Genomic DNA, 19,592 nt, shown 5'->3' with positions numbered 1-19,592 from the left:
TTGGAAAAATGACACTGAAAGACTTGCCTGATGTAGGGTTGCCTATGAAAGTTCAATTGATCAAAAAAACCAAGTATCTGCAAAGGGCAATAAAGTGAAGCACAATAAAATGAGGTATGCTTGTATAGGGTTAGAATTGAGAATAGGATAGAATTAGAGTGTTATTAGAATTAGGGTATGAGGGTAGGAAGGAGCTGCTGCAACAGGTAATTTCCAGTTTGTATCTTTAAAAATTGCTCCCCTGATGGTCTTGAGCCAAACTAGATTCTGGTTTGATATCCTGGGGGCTCTGCTATTGAAAGCTAGTTTTAACATAGCCTTTGCTAGAACAAACTCCTAATCCCCATACATTAGGATTTATCCTATATATATTTACCTCTCACTTTTACCTATTCTTGCCATGTTGACATTAAGAAAGATCACTAGAGAATGTGTTTCAGTCAGCTTTTGACTCAGCCCTGTGTCATTTACTCTTAGAGGTTTAGTTTTGTTGGAGGTTAAACTGTGAATTGTTTTAACTCAGAATCATCCTACAGCTATAGAGTCCTTGATAGCCAATTGGCTGGATGCAGGGGAAAATTTTATTCTATGAATTTCTTTTATGTGTTACCTACACTGGAAACTTCCTGACACTCCCTATGGCTTGAAATCCTGGAAGTATGAGCTCAAATACAATTTTGAGTGGATATCTCTAGCATGAGCAATCTTACCAGTAGTGACAAAGATCAAAGAGTTAAACAGAGGAAAATAATGAGAATCTTTAGTCAAGGAAGCACTGTAGAGCTTGATTTCACTGCAGGCTACTTGAAGCTCTTCTAGGCTATTGCAAAACAAACATCCTTCCCAAACCATTTCATCCTTCCCTTCTATTGTTAGAGGGCAAGTGCAGTATTTCTCAGCTTTCATCTTGATCCTTTGCATCCAAGAATAATGTCTTTATATTTTTAAGTTAGTGGAGAATAATCCCAGATATAGGAAATAACCTTTTGTTAACCTAGAGTAGGCTACTTTATTCATAAGTCCATTTGGGATCATTCTCTAGTGTTTACAGTACAGTGCTGTCCAAGAGAAGACTTTAAGTAGCTCCCTTTATGTTCTCCTGCAAAGTTAATGTGCACTTTAGGGAGGAGAAGTTCTTAGAATTATGGAAATGGGTGACCAAGTGATGCATGATATTATTCCATCCTTGTGATTATTGATACTCCCAAGTCAAACTAGCTAAACAACAGTTATGGAACTTGGCATCCTGAAGGTTGAATCTTCCACTGGCTTTGTCCTCCTTAACTGTTTCCTCCTTTTGATACTATTCTGGTTCTAGTGGAATTCTGCCAGCGGAAGCTGAACTTATGTATATCAATGAAGTGGAACGTTTGGATGGGTTTGGACAGGAAAGCTTCCCTGTGAAGGTAATGTACTTTGGCTTTTCCTTTGTGTGGCTTTCTCAGAAATGGGGCTGAAAGTTGTAGAATAATGTTTTCTAAATTTTAGAGGACAAAGACCATGCTGGCCTCCTTTATAGACTTACCACAGGGTAGATAATCAAATGTTCATTGAGTGAATCAGTGTTTATTTTCTGAGATAAATAAAATTTGGGTAATGACTACTGTGGAGCAATTTCTCTTTCCAATAAATGACTACTTTCTTATTTACTTACTCATTCAACAGGTATTTGTGGAGGACTATATTCAGAGAACAATTCTTGATGCTGTGAGGGTACCGAAAATTTTCAGACCATGGTCCTTTCCCCCAATGATCTTAAAATCCAAAATAGAAGAGGAGTCATACAGATATAAAAAGTTAACTAAAAATTCAAAAGAATGAAATGTTATGCATGTTGCTCATTTATTCAATATGCTTTTATGAACTGTCTATGTACTAGGCAATGTAGTAGTCCCTGAGAAAGAAAAAAATGAAAAAAAAAATAAACCTCTACCTTTAAGAAACTCACAATCTTTTGGGGGAAAACAAACATGTACATATGAAAATATATGCATTATAAATACAAAGTATTTTCATGGGTAAGAAAGGGTAGCATAAGGCATGGCAGAGATGGGGAGTGGGATAGAGTCAGTAAACATTTTAATTAGGAGGTGTCATTTAAGTTGAACTTTAATAATAGCAATTCTTCAAGTTAGAAGTGAAATAGAAATAGAAATCAACCAGCCGGGGGTTGCAGGCTTGGGGTTCAACCTTTGCCAAACCACAGAGGCAGGAGATGGAATGCTGTGTACAAGAATTAGCAAGTGGAGCATAAGGTGCGTTAATAATATGCAGTGAACTTAGAGAGGTAGGCTGGAGCTATATTGTGAAGTGATTTGAATACCAAACCGAGGAGTTTTATATTTTATCCGTGGTTACTAGGGAGCCAATTAAACTTTTTGAAGAAGGTTGTGATGCGGTCAAATGAGTATTTTAGGAATTGACTGGTAGCTTTTGGTATATGTAGAATGATGGTATCCACTTTAAATAGAAAAGGATGCCACAAATCTATACATAAGGAACTTCACAAGTCTCATATTGACTTAGTTTTAAAATGCAATATTACCTATGTTTTATTATATTTTTATTTATTTTGTTAAATAATAATCAATTCCTTTTTTAAAGCAGCGATGTTGTTTTTATATGTGGGTGAAATTTGGGGAATTCACTAACAACAAGCTATAAAAATGTGAATTTTTTATTCATAAAATTTTTTCTTATTTATTTTAAACATTAAAAAAAATTTAAGTTCCATATACTCCCTTTCCCTCTCACCCCTCCAATACCTGCTGAGAAGGCAAACAATATGATATCAATTATAAATGTGAAATGCAAAGCATATTTCCATATTAGCCATACCTAATTGCATTTAAATCTGGTTTAGGCTATTCTTGGGTATGTTATAGGTTGTATAGGCCATGTATTTGACACCTTTGGGGGTAAAATATGGATTACAGAGGAGAAAAATGACTTAGGAAGATCAGTAGCAACCTATTGAAATAGTCTAGGAGTGAGGTGATGAGAGAGGATAGTTGTGTTCATGGAGAGAAGGAAAGAGATTTGAGAGATGTTACAAATATAAATTGACTAGATTGTCACAACTAATTGGATTAATTGGGGTTGGAGGAAAGGAGGAATCTAGGATGACTCTGAGATTGGAGACCTGAGTACCTAGAGGGATGATGGTATTTTTTTCAATAAGAGGAAAGACAGGGAGAGAAGTAGTTAAAGATAATGGGCAAAGATAATGAATTTGATTTTGGACATGTTGAATTAGAGATACCTGTGAAACATACAATTGAAAATTGTAATTGGGATTTGGGGATATAGGACAGGAATTTAGGATAGAAACTAGAGCTGGATATATAGATCTAGAAGGCATCTATGAAAAGGTTATAATTGAATCTATGGGGTATAATGAGAGGATGTAGGGAAAAGATGGCTTTAGGATATATACCCAAAGGGAAGGAAGATGGATTAAAATTCCGGAAAGGAAACTGTTGAAGAGTAATCAGGCAGATAGGAGGAAAATAAATCAAGATCACTGTCAGGAAAACTCAGGAGTGAACATTTAGATGCAGAAAGTGGTTAACATGATGCAGAGAGATGAAAAAAGGTAAAGACAGAGGAAGTTCTCAGTACAAAAGAAAGAGTATTAGACTTGAAATTTCAAAACCAGTCATCATCACCAGAAAAAATATTGGCTTGAAAGAAATGAGTCTTTGATTCAGGGTTATGCTTAGGGCTACAAAGTAGTTTCCCCAAGGCAAAACAAAGCCATTCTTCTCTTCATTTCTGGGCCCAATTCATTAGTCATCATTAGTGTTATTCCAAGACACATGAGCTGATGGAAAAACTCTGTAGGCTGTTTAATTATCTGTATGTCATAGTCTACGCAATTGATATTCTTCATTGTGTAGAGAAGATATCATAAAAGATAATATCAAAGAATGCCTGACTGGAAAAAGGAGGTGGACTCATTGACTGCATAGCAACAGTGGTAAGATGACCACTAGATAGCTTCTTCTACTTTGGTACCCACTTGAGGTCAAGAAATATAGAGAAAGGTGTTTAACATGTTGAGGGGCCTCCTCTGAAGAACAAGGACATGGACACGAACTATGTATGATGACTAGGTAAAAAATGGATTGTGACCTGCATTTTGGAAAGAGATTCCCACATCAGTGAGATCACAGATAAATTGAAGCAAAATGTGAAATAACATAAAACCGATAGCATCTTCATATTTTCTAGCCACAAATTTATGAAATTTGTTTTGATCTTCAGAGCCAGATCTTACGTATAAGTCAGCTTTCTAGTTACATACAATTAGCCTTCATTGCTAATGAATGTTATTGAATAACTGCATACTCCTTTGAAAAATCAGTTAATCGATCATTGTTATTTATTTGCTGAGCAGACACATTGCTCTACAAAGATGGCAAGGAAAGAGACAAAATGGCTATTTCCCAAATTAACATAAACTATGGATAATTAAAGATAGCCACCTGTGATTTCATGGCTGACATTTGACTTTTTTTCCCCCATCTTTTGGCTTTTGAGCACTGCTTAATAGGTGGGATAAACTTTTATTCAGTTCTATGAACCCCTTCCATTCTGTTTTGGCTGCTCCTGTTATAGTGAAGGATACCCAGTGTAATACAGAGAACACATTTCTCAAGGCAAGAGAGTATGCATCTTATGGTGTTGACTTGAGCTCAAGGCTAAGTTAGATTTTTCCTTTCTGCCTGTCCCAGCCCCACTCCAATAAGAAAAATAGAACTTCATTGGGCACCTAATACCACTGGCACATTCCAATAATTTCAGACCTGACTGCAATTTCATCACAAGCATTTCACTTAGAACTGGCTTCATTGGATGGGCTATAAGTGGCCTGTTCCTCTTTGCATATGTGTAATTTGCTTTAATGAGAACTACCCATGTGCATCAGGGGGAGCCTAAGAGGGTGGCTATAGCTTGTGAAAATGGCTAAATGGTCCTTTTTCAGATTTGTTTAATTTTCTTTTGTGTCTCTGATGACTGCCCTTTGTAGGGCTGTAATCCATTTCCCTAGCAATAATGCCTTATGATGCCATCTGCAACCTACTTATATTCCAGCAGCCCACATACTGTTATGATATGCTGTGTTGCTGAAAAATTAAAGGAAACTTTTCTACTCTTTCTGGAAAATTGACTTTCCAACTGCCAACTATTTTACTTGTTCTAGACTGAGGGTGGTGGAGACAACTAATGTTTTCCCTAAGTCCTGGTTTAAAAGGCTAAATTTTTTTCTCCCCATCCTGGACTTATTAATAAACAAAAGTTGGTATTGAGATACTTTGAGGTTAGAGCCACATCAGAGAATATAAACAGCTAAGATGTTAAAATAGGCCTCTTTGCTAATATAAGCTGCATTGCTAAGTTTTTTTTAAGTGGGGAAATCAATGAAAACCTCTGATACTACCTCATTTTTGCAAGTAGAAAGATACTACAAATTTCTTTAAGTGGCAGTGTGATTTAGTGGAACTTTTAATTACTGCCTCTCCTTCATACCTTTGCTTTTTGTGACTTAGGAAGAATCTTCCAGACCAAAGGATTATTCGAATCCCTGTGATGATAGTGATAGAGATGACATAGTCAAAGCCAAATTAAGTTACAGAGCAATCTAGGGGAAAATCTATTTCACCACCCCTTTGCTCCCAGACCCTCCAAAAAAATATTACATTTCTCAAGATGTTTAGGTCCATTGCAGTGATTATATTGTCTCTATGGCTAGTATAGTTCATTCTTGACCTTATAAAAATAAGTAGTTGGTAAATATCTTGAAATGGAAAAAAATCTTATTTCTGTAATTTCTCAGAATATTAAATTCATCATTAATTATTGTTCTAAAAGGCACAAACATTGCAATAGGTATAATGAGTTTTTATACTGACAATGTATGCTAAGATTAAAAGTTGAACCCTTTGCAAAATATGCCGTGCATACAGGTCTGAATTTTTTCATGGAGAGTGATGGTTTCAGATAAATTGACTAGAAAGAAAAATGGAATTGTTTGTAATTTCTTTCCATTGTCCTATTTCCATTTTCCATTGTCAGTTTCCTATTCCCAACTTATGACATGAAGCATCATGGTATTGTGGATAGAGGGCTAGACTTGACCACAAAACCCCAAATTTTTTCAGGCTTTTCATTCTAATCATGCTATCATGGGCAAGTCTCTTGATCTAGTTTCTTGGTGTCCTAGTGGCTCTTTAAGACTTTAAGGTATAAATGAGTTGCTGCTCTGCATTGGTAGAGGGAACTATCATGCTGGAAATTCTATATGTGGATGAAACTTTTTTCCAGCATTAGTAGTTAGTGCATAGTCTACACTTAATAAATGCTTATTGACTGATGGAGATATAGGTTCAAAGAGCAAGGAAACATATGCTAGTGATTCCTTTTCCACTGATCCCTAATATTTTCTTGCAATATTCAGTTTCTCTTAATTCTGTCCCTTGTATAACCCTGTGGTATTATTAGATAATCTCTTGAACATATCTAAATAAATGACTTTAGTTTCAAGGACCCCCAGTGGAGCTCTGCAGCATGTAAGGCTACCACTGATTGGTCCCAAAGTAAATGCAGAGGAAAAATAATAAAAGAAAGGCATTGGAAGAAGGAAGGAAGGAAGGAGGGAAGAAAGGAAAGAGGGAAGGAAGGGAGGGAAGGAAAAGAGAAAGAGGAGAGGAGAGGAGAGGAGAAAAGAAAAAGAAAAGAAACAGCTGCTTAGGGAAGAGGAAAAATGGAATACTACCACCAATAGTTAGCGGGTGGTAAATACCTTTGTCTCAGAAGACATATGACTATAGATGCAGTCCTAGGAGCAGTAATGTGATGATTTTTTTAAATTTTCTGGCACCCACTAGAAACATATCTTAATTGCCATGATTACTGCCATCTATAAACAGTTTACTTCATGAACAAAATGGAGGAGTGAACTAATAGAAAGTGAAAGTTGGAAGGGTCCTCCATGGCCACCAAGATCAACCATATATATTATATGTTATATATTATATAACAAGAAGAATTTCCTCTCCATTCCACCTGATCAATAACCACCTACCCTTTGATTAAGCTCTCTAATGAGGGTAGACAATAGGATACCCAAATCCTGAACATTTACATTGTTCAAGAAAGCCAGTGTTCCCTTTTGCCAAACTCATCTTTTGTATTTTTTTTCAGGATAATCATGGAAATAATGTGCACTTGGGTATCTTCTTCATGGGAATTTTTGTGAGGAACAGAATTGGACGGCAACTAATACACAGGTGGGGCTAGGATGACAATTTTTTTGTTCTTGCTTTGTGCTTCTTTTTCTTCTGAGACTCAAAATAATGAAGCTAAAGGATTGGCATTAGTTATCTGAGTTGCTCAGTAGGTAAACCCAGTTTTTTTAATCCATTGCTCAAGAAGATGGATTTTTTTTTCTCAGCACTGATATGGGAAGCTCTTTGTACGATTGAGCAGTAATGGAGAAACTGGCCTCTTTATGAGAACATTGGAACAAGGGCTTTCTCCCTAACACCCTTGATTCTGAGAATTCATTTTTATATTCTACAGAGCCAAAAGGGGGGGAATAATTGTGTTTTGAGTCTGGATTACAAGTGCAGTGACTCGTAGTTAGGACTGGCTTAATCACTCTCTGTTGAATTGGATTAAATTGGCTAATTGAATGGAGAACAAGGATAATTGCTCTTATTTATATACTATGAGATTTGTAAAAGCTCTTATGCATATATCTCTCATTTGAGCCTCACAAAAATATTGTATAGGAGCTGCTAATATTATTATTATTATTCCCCATAAGGACTTATAGTTGTGTCTAATAAGGGAGGTAGTAAAATGCAGTAAAACCATAGCTTCTTCAATGAGAAAGAACAAGATTCGAATCCTACCTTAGATGCTCATTAAGTTAGATGATATCTGAGCACCCTTCTAACTTGAGATCTAGGATCCTTTGTCCAAGAATTCAAACCCAAACCTTCCTGATTCCAAGGCTAACAGTGCTCCATGCACTAAACCACACTGCCCTCTTCTTATTCCTGAAGAACTTTTTCTCCTTTGCTGACTAATCAAAAAACACTTGTGATTCTAGGTACATGAGCAATATCTCTAACTCCTAACAATTACTGTAGTGGCTATCAGGGACCATCTTTGAATCAAGGCAGGTGACTGCTGACCGCTTTTGTATGTTATGGATATGTTATGGATAATAGATCAAGAGTGCATTGGGTCCTCAGATGCTATGTAGACCAACTTTGTCACCCTTTATTATAGGTGAGGAAACTGAGGCCCAGGAAGCTTAAGGATCTTGTCCAATATCATAGCAGTAGTAAGTGTCAAAGATGAGATTTGAACTAGCAACGTTTTCTGAGTGTGCTCTATTGAGTCACCTTTCTCTAATTTTTTTTTAGGATGAACTGTAAAGCTGCTATAACACTCATAATGTTAATGAATAAAGGCATATTATGGCTGGAGCTAATGATCACATAGTTATTACAATTGCTTTTTTTGGAAGGGATAGAGCTCCAAACACCCTACTGTCTCTTTTCCAATTAGCTAATTATGTTTGAACCTTCTAATGACCAAAGAATAGAATTTGGTAGTCATTTTCAGGTCTAAATAAATCAGTCTGTTAGCAACTATTTATTGAGCATTGAGATAGGATACACAAATAGATTTGGTATTGGTAAAGTGGAGAGTGTTGGATTTAAGAACTATGAAAACTTGTTTTGGGGCTGAGATCTGAATCTGACTAACTTTGTGAGCGGAGGCAATTTATTTAGCACTTTGTGTCTCAGTTTCTTCATCCCTCTGCTCAGTAAACTCTAGTGGTTTCCTGCTGCCTCCAGGATCAAATACACAAGGCTCTCTTCAGGGTTCAAAGCCCTTCATAACCTAGCTGCCTTCTATCTTTCCATTCTTCTTACATCTTACTCCCCAACACATATTCTCTGATCCAGTGATACTGAAGACACTTTATCTCTTGGCTTTGGGCATTTTTTCTGGCTGACTGACATTCCTGAAATGCTGTCCTTCCTCCTCTCCACCTCCTATATTTCTTCAAGGCTCAACTAAAATCCTATCTTCTATAGGAAGACTTCCTCAATCCCTCTTAATTCCAGTGCCTTCTCTTTGTTCATTATTTCCTATTTATCCAGAATATAGCTTGCTTTGTATGTTCTCTTGTTCATTAGATTGTAAGCTCCTTGAAAGAGGACTGTCTTTTTCCCTTTTTTTGTATCCCCAGCACTTAATGCAGTGCCTAGAAGATCATAGTGGGTGTTTAAAAAAATGTTGATCGATTTAAAATGGGGATAGATTGCTTCAACAATTTCAAAGAGTAGAATTAGGATCAAATTAGACATGTGTATAAAAGTACTTTGAAATACAAAATGTTCTCTACAAAGAAGATATGATATTATTGTATGAGAGTGGTCATAAAAGACTTCCCAGGGCTGCTGAATGAAAATTCTACATTGAAATCAGTATATCCTTTGCTGTGATTTTTCTTCCTCTGTAATGTTCCTTAAAGCCTTGCCACAGCTTATTTTTATTTCTTTTGTATTTGTGACTGGTGCACTTTCATTAGGCTATTTTATTTGTTAATTATTTCTTGTTTTTTTTTTGGTAATTTTTTTAGATATCTTAATTTTTGTATAGCAAACTGAATTTGTGCTTGGGTATTTCTTAGTCTCTCTTTTTCCCTCCCCATACAAGTGACAGTGTTGAGTTTAATGAGTTGCACTTTAGCAGTATGCTACTGTACACTACAAATGCCAGTAGTTTGGGGGTTGTGTAGTCTTTCCTCCAAGATTGTATTTACTGTAAATGGTCTTAAGAAAATATTGGAACTTCCCTTGCACTTAACATCAGTGGGTATCTCCATTCAAATGTTATATTGTCAACACATATTTGAAAGATGATCCTCTTTATAGTAGGAGTTCTCTAAACCATTAAAAAAATTTCTTAAACTTAAGCCTTAAGATTAAGCCAAATCCATGAACATATATTTACAAATTCAAGCTTGTATGAAAGGACTTTCACTTTTATCTTTCTATACCCAGTCTAGGCACATTAGTAGGCACTTAAATTCTTATTAATGGATAGATTAAATGGGAAGAAGGCAGTATAACTCAATAAAGACTGACTCTGACTCTCAAACAGACCAAGTGCTTTACCTCTGTCACCAAACCATACTCTTTTCCCATCCTAAAATATCCCAGGACCCAGAGGGGGTGTCACACACAGAAAAAGCTGGAATTATAATAGCTTCCAGCCACTCCCCTCCCCACTGAGTATATGGTTGGGCTTTAGGGAGAAAGGAATGGTGGAAGCTGCTTCTTCTTGGGTCTACCCACAGTTGGCTGGCCACAGTTGACTGGCTGGTGACCTAAGCATTATAGGTAACATACTGAGAGAAAGGAGCCATAGCTCACTTTGCCCATAGGAACTGTGATTTAAAGTAACCAAATCTGTGGAACCATGCAGTACTGAATGATGACATTTTAGATTATCTGTTGACATCTATTGTAGATTTTCCATATACTGTATATGTATGTTAATGTGTAAAATGTTAATTTTTATACATAAATAAATAATTATATTATTATTAATAATTATGTTAAACAAATGAATGAATGAAGACAAAAGATAGTCCTTGCTCTCAAGCAGGTCAAAGTTTAATGGGAAAGATAACATGCAAAGAACAATGGACAAACTATATATGGGATAAATTGAAAATAAACAGAGAGAACACAGTAGAATTAAAGGATTCCTATAAATAGTGAGATTTTAGCTGGGACCTAAAGAAAGCCTGGGGACCATGATGGAGAAGGGGAGAATTCCAGTCATGGAGGACAGCTAATGACGATGTCCATAATATGTTTATATAACTCCTTAAAATGTGGTCATTTATTGATTACTGAATACTGATCAGTATTTAGTGGTTCTTTAGTGGTCCTGACTATATCTGATGTCAGGGCTAACATAAAAAAATAGTGTGAATTCTCGTGTTTAGTTACATGCAGCCTAGAGTCATAACTGAAGAATGTGTCCATCCATCATTAAAAAGCAAGAATTTCCTGGAAGGAGGTTGAAAGGAATAGATAAACACAAAAGACTAGGAAATATCATCTATTTTTCCAGCCTAGGAGAATTAAAAACAGAGCACAAGAAGTCTTATCTGTTATGTAGTAGAGTGAATTCTCAGTTAGATGAAACAAATAGCCATAGAGGGGAAGCAAAATGGTATAGTGGAAGGAGCTCTGTTTTTATTTATAACTTGGATTTAAATTGTAGAGATGGCTAGGTGACCCAGTAAATAGAGAGCTGAACCTAGAGTCAGAATATATCTGAGTTCAAATGTAGCCTCAACTACTTACTAGCTATAAACCCCAGGCAAGTCACTTTACTTTTGTCTGCCTCAAGTTCCTCATTTTAAAAATAGAGACAATAATGTCACTTATTTCCCATGGATGTTATGAAGACAAAATGAGATAGTATTTGTAAAGTATTGTAAGCTTAAAAATTAATACACAATATCTCCAAGTATTATATTTAACAAGATTTATTAATAATAACTTGAAGTAAAAGAAAATAAAAAAAGCTAGAGTGAAGAGGGAGCCAACCTAGCCTTGCTCCTGAGAGAAGAGAGAGGACGTGCTTACAGCAAACTTATAAACATTACATAAGGATACGGTGTGGACAAAGGGAAAAGGATTCTGGGAGATAAAGTCAAAGGGTTCAAGATTTTCTGATTACACAATATTTTGAAGCCTTAAAATTCTATCCAAGTGTCAGCTATTATTATTTTACTTCTTGTCTATCATCTTTGTCAAAGCACTGAACTTCTCTGGGTCTCTTTTATTTCATTTGTGGAATAAGGGAGTTAGACTAGATGGACTCTAAGATCTCTTCTAGTTCTACATAGATTAATATGTATGTGTATATATTAAGATTAATAACAAAAGTTATAAATTTCAATAAACTACTTTTGATCTTTCTGGAACTAAGAATTCCTTGCTGTATGTAGTAAATGAATATTTATTTAGCAACCTAAAAGTAGAAGGGACCTGAGCCTAACCCTCTCATCTAATTTATATTTTCTGTTTTAAGATAGCCAGAATTTCCCATAAAAAATTTTAGCTTTCTTTGAGGAAAATATTTTTTGGGGTGAGGATGAATATAGTGGAGAGGAATCAGAGATTTGTTTTTCTTCTCATTTTTTTAGTGGCATTAAATATATTTCTTAGAAAAATTAGTAATGTTTTTTAATGATATTTTGCATTTACCTCTCAGTTTATTATGAGGGTCAAATGAGATAATGTATATAAAAAGCTTGTCAAACTTTAAGTGCTACATAAATACTATTATTATTTTCTGATGTTACCAGAAAGTATCTCCAGTCAAACTCAGTGATGTCTTTTTTTGTGTGTGTGTGTAGGTGGAATGATATTGGCAACATCACACATAACAAGGCTACCATCCTACTGGAACTAATCAACAAAGAAGAGACGGCTCTCTTTCACACAGTAAGCAATTCATACAGTACTGCTCTTTAAAGACAGATATATTGGACTCAGATTCTTGCTTCTAGTAGAATGGAAATTGCTAGGGCAAGTTCTATTTTGTACCCTTGTCTAGCACAGTTCCTGCCTAGCATTATGGAGTAGATGTATAGTAAAGATTTATTGAATTCAATTATCATTTGAATTCCCTAAACACTGTGAATTCTTTTGTCATGAGCCAGTAAGACTGCACTCAGAAAGAATGATAGTGTAGAAAGAGTGGGATGGGCTGCCATTTCTCAAAACTTTGCCCTCCAAGTGCATTGTTTTTTACTGAAGCCTAGACTCAATAGCCATAAAAACCACTATCTATAACATGGCAGGTACTCTAGCTGATTTGTGAACTCCTGGTTAGGATTCCTGAACACTCCTTCTTTGTAATAGATCATGTTTTCTGATGTGCAACGTTCACTTGTACCCATCCTCCTCCAGTTACAGGCTTCATCAGGTCATCCCCTGGTTAGGTTACACCATATTTGCTTTCCCTGGCTGACCTGAACCATGATGGATTTTCTTTTCATTGTGCCCCAGAGGATAATCTGAAGTATGCAGTTTAACTGATCCTTCATGGAGTTCCTGGCTTAAATTTTAGACTTCACCTGCCTCACTTTTCTGCCTTAAATTTCATAATGGCTAGTGTTTGTGTCACATGTTTCTTTTCTTTTTTTAATATTCTTTATTTTTGAAGCAATCTTAAGGCAGTATGTGAGCTTTTATAGGAACAATCACTCTGTGTGGTCCTTCAGTTTTAGAAAGGAGGCTGGACTACACACACCATAGTGTAGTAGAATTTTTTGGTTAGAGGAGAGGGGACATGGATGTCATATGTAGTTTAGAAGGTAGCCATAATAAAATGTGTATGTAATCAAATACATGTTTACTTTCCCCCCTCTCTCTTCCCTTTTTTAAAAAAAAGGATGATATTGAAAATGCCAAATACATTTCTCGGCTGTTTGCTACAAGACACAAGTTTTACAAGCAGAACAAAATCTGTACTGAGTAAGTAAATATGCGTGCTTGTCTCCCTCAGGGGTTTAGTTTAGCTGGTAAAACTTTGTTTTCTTTCAATGATTTCCCTTTATTGTGTATTCCTCTTTGGACCATTTCATCCCATCATCTCATGATATTTTACTAGAAGTCAAAGGAACAGACCAATACTGGGAAGTCAAGAACTTTTGGGTCACCTATGTAAAATATGTGAGATTCTATGAGAGAGAAAAAAATTTCATTTTATGAGCTCGATTGCTTACACTGTTCTGTATTATCCTTCCTCTTACATACTCTTGCTTTAGCTGTTTACATCCTGAAACTACATTCTCTGCCTTACTGCTGCCCCCCATCTCCAAAAAACTTCCTGAATTTGGAACAGTTGAGCTTTTCAACATTTCCTAGGGTGCCTCAGAGTGTCAAGCATAGAGTAGATTCAGAAGTATGTTGTAAAGTGAGGAGCCAACTTGAAAGAAAAGAAGCCCCTGTCATCTTCATCATAGTTTCACTTACACAGTTGGCTAGCCCCTGCATGTGCCTCTGGGTCATGTCATCTGACTGAAAATGAGAGGGCTGGGTAATTAGAGGAAAGCTTGCAAGACTAATATATGGCACAAATCCATATTAAAAAAAAATTTTTTTTGGAAATAAGGATGATAATAGAGAGTCTGATGAGGGAACTTCGGGATGACCTGACCTCAGCAACAGCGTGCTGGGGGCTCATACTGTCATTACCCTGACTATGGTTGTCTTGAAAAGAAGTTTGTCAGCAGGGAGTGGGCAGCAATTTGGGAGCCTAGAAATATGGGGCATCTAATTTTGTATCCAAGAGCTTCAGGGAAGTAAATGCAGAATGAGCAATTGCCATCTCACTGTCCAGTGGACACAGTTAAGGGTCTGGAAAATGTTGGCCTGAGCTATCCCTGCCGAGGAGTGTCTGTTGTTTTCGTAACTATATCTTTGGGTCAAGACAGGGTTTTTTCTCTCCTCCACACGTTAAAGGCCATTCATTCATTCATTCATTTCATTCCTGGTATCACAAATCACTGCCTTTGTGAGAGTTGGTCACCTTTGGGTGCTAGCTAACTAGAGATCATAAATATATTCACATATATGTGTATGGGTATATATGCTATACACATATGCATTCATACACACTAGTGAGCATTTATTTTAGTGTTTAGTGTAAAAGAAGCTTGCCAATGGAAATCAGAGGAGGAACAGATCAAAAAGAGGCAAATTAAGAAAAAAACAATTTTTATAGCAACCATTTGAAACAAACTGAAAACCTAGAGGGCAGCCTTTGCCCATTCCCTGATCTCTCAGTATCTCTCTGAAATGGCTTCCAATTATATTTGCATCTGAACCTATACTCCTGTTTCTATTAAATCATTCAATTTTAGTTTAATAAGAGCTTTGCTAATGGTTCAGGTGAATTGATATTAGCCAAGGGAAGAAAACATTTCTTGAGCTGGTTCTCCTATCATAGTAATGCAGCCATTTTCTCAGACTTTGCCTTAAATTGATGGTGTCACCATTTTTTTTCCTTGTAGCTTATTCGAAAGTACAGCATCATTTACCAAATTTAAAAAACAAAAACAAAAAACCCAAACCTGATGAGACAAGACTCTGATGGCCTTATCTACATATATGTGCCTCTATTCCTAAGTGTAATACTTTAACATCACACATTTAGAACCCAAAGGGACCTTAGATATCACCTAGTCCACTTTTCTCATTTTATAGACAAAGAAACTGAAGGCTAAAGAGTCTAAGTGACTTGTCTAAAATCAAATAGGTTATAAGAGATAGCTGAGTGTAGGAATACCAGTGAGACAAGTTATTTCAGTATTAAACTTGTCTTTTGTACAGCAATAAAGATTCTAAATTTTTTTTGTCTATTTGAATTTTTATTTGATAAGAGATTTGATGTTTATTTCAGAATTTCTTATTTCCCTCTAAATATTTTTTCACAAATGAGACTTGCTCTTCAAACCTGGTACCTAACATGAGACTATTCATCTTTCTGTCTTTCATGCAGACAGTCAAGTTCTCCTCCTCCCATCAGACGACAACCCACCTGGAGCCGGTCATCACTGGTATGTGGAACATTGTCATCATCAAGTCATTTCATTAATGGAGTTAGAAATTGATTTGGTTTGGACTTCATTAGTGATGATCTTATATTAGTGATGGTCTTATTAATGTGGGGAGCTCCCATTAAGGAAGCTCCCTCTGTCAGTTCAAATTAACAACTATTTACAATTTTCCATAAAAGCCAGCAGATGCTCAGTATATGGTATGACATGGTGCCATCTTTCTTTATCTTTTTTTTTCTTTTTAAAGAACACAGTTGTCCATTTTGTCATATGGAAATGTGCCAGAAATCCATGTCTATTATTTCCTTTAAGATCTAGATCAAGATTCTCTTTCTTAAAAATAAAATACTACTACTCCCATTTCAACATGAATATCCTGTGTTCCTTCAGCACACATATGTAGTTGTGCTGAATTTTCATTTCTTAATTTACATGGCTTTGTCATTCTTTTGTTGTTCTATGTATAAGAACCATATCCCCTTACTAAGTTCTACAAAAAATGGGAGTAACATCTTTTTATTTTATTTTTTAATCTTCTTTTTCCCCATTATAAAACTTAGTATATAATTAAATAAATGTTTTATGAATGAATGAGTTAAAGGGGATTAGATGACTAATTAGAACAATAAATGTAAAAAAGAATGATATATGTATCCTTATGGATAAAAATTTTGTTTGCAAACAAAATTTTTATTGCTTTTCCTCTAATCTCAAACTACTTTATGTTCCTTATACATACACTTACCTTTAAAAAAAACTCTTGATATTGGGATAAAGGAATATTGTTCTGATTGCAGCAGATACATTCTGCTCCATGTTGTATTTTATAAGACTATAAATTCTCCTGAAAACTAAAACATCTAGCTACTTTTAGATCTGGCCATATCAGTGTTTTCTAGGTAGAAAATATAAGAAAACAGTAGCAGAGTTTGTTTTAGATCTACCATTTGATTTTCTTAGAGTTTACAGTCATGTTTTAGGTCAAGGATATATTTTATAAGCTTTCTTTAACCCTCTACCTCCCACCCCCTAAATATATGATCTATTATAAATAAAATCTATTTTTCCTCATGAGGCATTGCTATTTAGCAAAATATACTATCCATTAATATATACTTAGCAAAATAGTTGGCTCAAAGGAAATACATTGTTAGAAATTTGTGTGCTTTTTTGCAAAAATAACATTTATTTTAGTAATTGCTTAGTACATAGATGAGCAAAGTGCTATAATCAGAATTGTTTTAAGTAGTATAGACATTAGCCCCACCAACTTAAAAAAATCAGAATATCCCTTTAAACTTGTCTCCAGGACTGCAATTAGATTCATAATGTCTCACTGTTCCAAAAAAATTTCTCTCCTTTGTTATTGTTGTTTTCCTTTTTCCTTTCATTAAAATCTCAGAATTTGAATCAGTGAGATCATTTCCCAACAGAGGTCCATGAAGCACCACGGGAGGCCAAGTAACTATTCCGTCCCTTGATGTGATTTTATATTTAGGTTTATTTATTAAAAAGTTAAGAGCCTTCCTATTTGATCCTGATAACAGAAACTTTCAGGAAACATGATTCACAGCTTCCTCTTTCTCATGTCACTTGATTTGTAATAGTTAATTTGATAGGAATGAAAGCAAGATCAAGTGCATTTCCCTCTTGTGTCTTTTATTATAATTAGGGTTGCTGATTTCTCACGTTAGGTCATCAGATCAATGTGGGAAAAGTCCTAAGAGATCATCTGGCCCGAAACTTTTATTTGTAGATGAGAAAACTGTCTACTATAAAGATGAAGTTACTTACCCAAGGTCACACAGGCTGAACTGGACTATGAACCTGGGTCTTCTGAGCATAAAGCTACAATCTTTCCACTAATACCACTATATCTTTGAAACAGAATACTATGTAAGGTAAAAGTCACACACACACACACACACACACACACACACACACACACACACACACAAAGTAAGTTTCCTAAAACCATATAAGTAGCGAGGAGAAGACCCAAGATTCCAACTGTATATCTTGTTCTTTTCTGCTACATCCCATACTCATTCTAGCCCAGTGCAGATTGCTCCTCACTTTTGGAAAATCAAACACATCCCATGTCCTGCTGTCCTAGAGAGAGATTAAAAGTTGGATCACTCTCTAAATGTAGAAAAATGCATTTTGAGGTTTTAATTCCCAAACCAGCCTGTAATATTTATGAATAAGTAGCTCTGCTAATATCACATTTTCTTTCTGCTGTCAACTACTTGCTTTTCCAGTATATGTACTTTAATTTCTCCTTTATTAGCTCTTGTTCTTTTTTTTCCCTCTCTCTCTCTTTTTCTGTTTTCCTCGCGTTCGTTCTCTTCCTTTTTTCTTCATTTAATGTTCACCATCTCAATCCTTTTGCTACAATATGGACTTTTAATCCATCACCTCTGTGTCTGAAGGTCTCACTATCTACTCTTGACCAAAGCTAGTAATACTTTTTATTACATACTCACTTTTATCTTCTTTTTTTCCAGTCTATAAAGTAGGAAGGAAATGGAAGCACTGATAATGAAGCACAGCAGTAGGGTCAAAGGGTGGGCAAGGGTAAAAAAGAACAAACAGTAGTGGCAGGAGACAGGATTAATTTATGAACTCATGATGGAGTCAACCATGTATCTTAATTCCCTGTTCTAAAATAGATAATTTTCATTTGCTGAGACTTTTCCTGTGTTTTATATGTTCTTTGTTTCAGCCAAGACAACAGCCATATATCTTGCCTCCTATGCATGTCCAGTGTGAACACTATACTGAAACTCACACTTCTCAAGGTATTCCTGGCTTATGATTTTGTGACTTAAAAGGAAAAAAGTAAAGGAAGGTGTAGAATGTAATAAGAAAAAAATGTTAATGTATTTGTTCTAACTCTGCCTTATTAGTTGGAAGGATCAGGAGAAATAGTGTTACATTGGAAAAAATGTCAGATTTGGAGTATAAAGCATTAAATTCAAATCCTGGTTCTTCTACTTACTACCTCTATGATCCTAGACAAGTTACTCAAACCTCTGTTTCTTCATCTATAAAATGAGAGGATTGAATTAGATGGCTTCTGAGGTCTTTTCTATCTTGAAATTATTTTCCTATAAGCTGTGATTTTATTAGTGTAAAGGAACTTCCATTATAGGAACTCCTTTTACCTTTGCAGATTATAAAACTCTTTGTGACTTATAAGATGAGACTTAGGGAGTTGTTGGAGTCACCTAAGGGATAACTGAGTTTCCCAGGATCATTCAACCTGTCATTGTCAAATGTGGAGTTTGTACTGAGGTCTTCCTGATGTCAAGAGCTGCATTCTATCCTCCAAACTTTATTGCCTTTATTATATAAAGACTTTGTTTTTGTTGTTCAAAATTGTAGGAGTTTGGGCAGCTAGGCAGCATAGAGTGCTGGGCCTGAGGTCAGGAAGACCTTATTTGAAATCTAGCCTCAGACATTTATTAGTTGTATGAACTGAGGTTGAGCCACTTTACCATGTTTGCCTCAGTTTCCTCATCTGTAAAATAAGCTGGAGAAGTAAATGGCAAACCACTCCAGAATCTTTGCCAAGAAAATCCCAAATGGGATCACAGAGAATTGGACATGACTGAAACAACTGAACAACAGCAACAATGAGAGTTCATAGGTTCATAAAGTTAACTCTGGAAAGCATTTTAGAGGTCAACTAATCTAATCCCTTTATTTAATAGTTGAGAAAGAAATCTGAGACCCAGAGCTTTCCCAAGATCACACTGATAATAAATGCTGTTTTTGATTTGTGAAAGAGATAGCATTTTTGTCCCCCTTTGATGTTATTCAACAGCTAACTCAATATACAAAAAAAGGGAAGTAATCCATTTATTTATTTGTTTATTTTTAGTGTGGGGGTGGAGGTTATTTAATTAAT

The 19,592-nt window shown here is 35.6% G+C and overlaps 1 protein-coding gene across 1 annotated transcript in view; it reads left to right on the top strand.

The window, feature by feature from the left end:
* Positions 1–19,592, top strand: part of PTPN14 (protein tyrosine phosphatase non-receptor type 14) — a 176,816-nt gene that overhangs the window by 118,249 nt on the left and 38,975 nt on the right. The window contains exons 7-12 of the mRNA XM_044674715.1: positions 1,319–1,406; positions 7,207–7,292; positions 12,470–12,557; positions 13,510–13,592; positions 15,622–15,679; positions 18,405–18,480. Of these exons, the coding sequence (XP_044530650.1) occupies positions 1,319–1,406; positions 7,207–7,292; positions 12,470–12,557; positions 13,510–13,592; positions 15,622–15,679; positions 18,405–18,480 (479 nt within the window). The remainder of the gene's footprint in view (positions 1–1,318; positions 1,407–7,206; positions 7,293–12,469; positions 12,558–13,509; positions 13,593–15,621; positions 15,680–18,404; positions 18,481–19,592) is intronic.

The sequence above is a fragment of the Gracilinanus agilis genome, chromosome 4 (assembly GCF_016433145.1).
Source record: "Gracilinanus agilis isolate LMUSP501 chromosome 4, AgileGrace, whole genome shotgun sequence".
Lineage (NCBI taxonomy): Eukaryota > Metazoa > Chordata > Mammalia > Didelphimorphia > Didelphidae > Gracilinanus > Gracilinanus agilis.
This window is presented reverse-complemented; position numbering and strand designations above follow the sequence as displayed.